The sequence below is a fragment of the Eimeria mitis genome, genomic scaffold, assembly GCF_000499745.2.
Source record: "Eimeria mitis Houghton genomic scaffold, Emh_scaff4989, whole genome shotgun sequence".
Lineage (NCBI taxonomy): Eukaryota > Apicomplexa > Conoidasida > Eucoccidiorida > Eimeriidae > Eimeria > Eimeria mitis.
Window position 1 is genome coordinate 3,227 of NW_013573287.1, and position 479 is coordinate 3,705.

Consider the following 479-nt stretch of genomic DNA (forward strand, 5'->3'; position numbering starts at 1 on the left):
GTGGGGTGTACGTTGGGCTGACGAAGAGGGGGGCTCACTGAATGAAGTTTTTAGCTTCGAGGTACAGGAAGAGGAGGATGAGTCTTCTGCTGCTGCAGTACCCGGCAGCAGCAGCAGCAACAACAACCCAGCAGCAGCAGCAGCAGCAGCAGCAACAGCAGCAACAGCAGATGAAGGACCAGGACAAGCAGGAGCAGCATCAGGGAGCAGCAGCAAGGCTCCTGCTGCTGCAGCAGCTGTACCCTTACCCCCACCCCCAGCCCGGGGTATACTAGTGGGGCCCCTACCGGGGCCCCAATCTATAGACTGGGAGGAGTTGTTTAATATATGGGACTACGATGAGGACCCATACACCCCAACGGAGAACTCGTTGGTGGCCAACATATCGGGGCTGCAAGAGATAAAGAGAGCGCTGCCGCCTACACTGATCTATGCTGTTGTGCTGCTGGTGCTGCTTGCTTCGGCTCTATCGAACCCCA

At 57.2% G+C, this 479-nt stretch overlaps 1 protein-coding gene across 1 annotated transcript in view; it reads left to right on the plus strand.

Moving 5' to 3' along the window:
• Positions 1-479, plus strand: part of EMH_0078990 (uncharacterized protein) — a gene marked incomplete at both ends in the record, with an annotated part of 2,190 nt that overhangs the window by 960 nt on the left and 751 nt on the right. The window contains one exon of the mRNA XM_013500066.1: positions 1-477. Coding sequence (XP_013355520.1) covers positions 1-477 — 477 coding nt within the window. The remainder of the gene's footprint in view (positions 478-479) is intronic.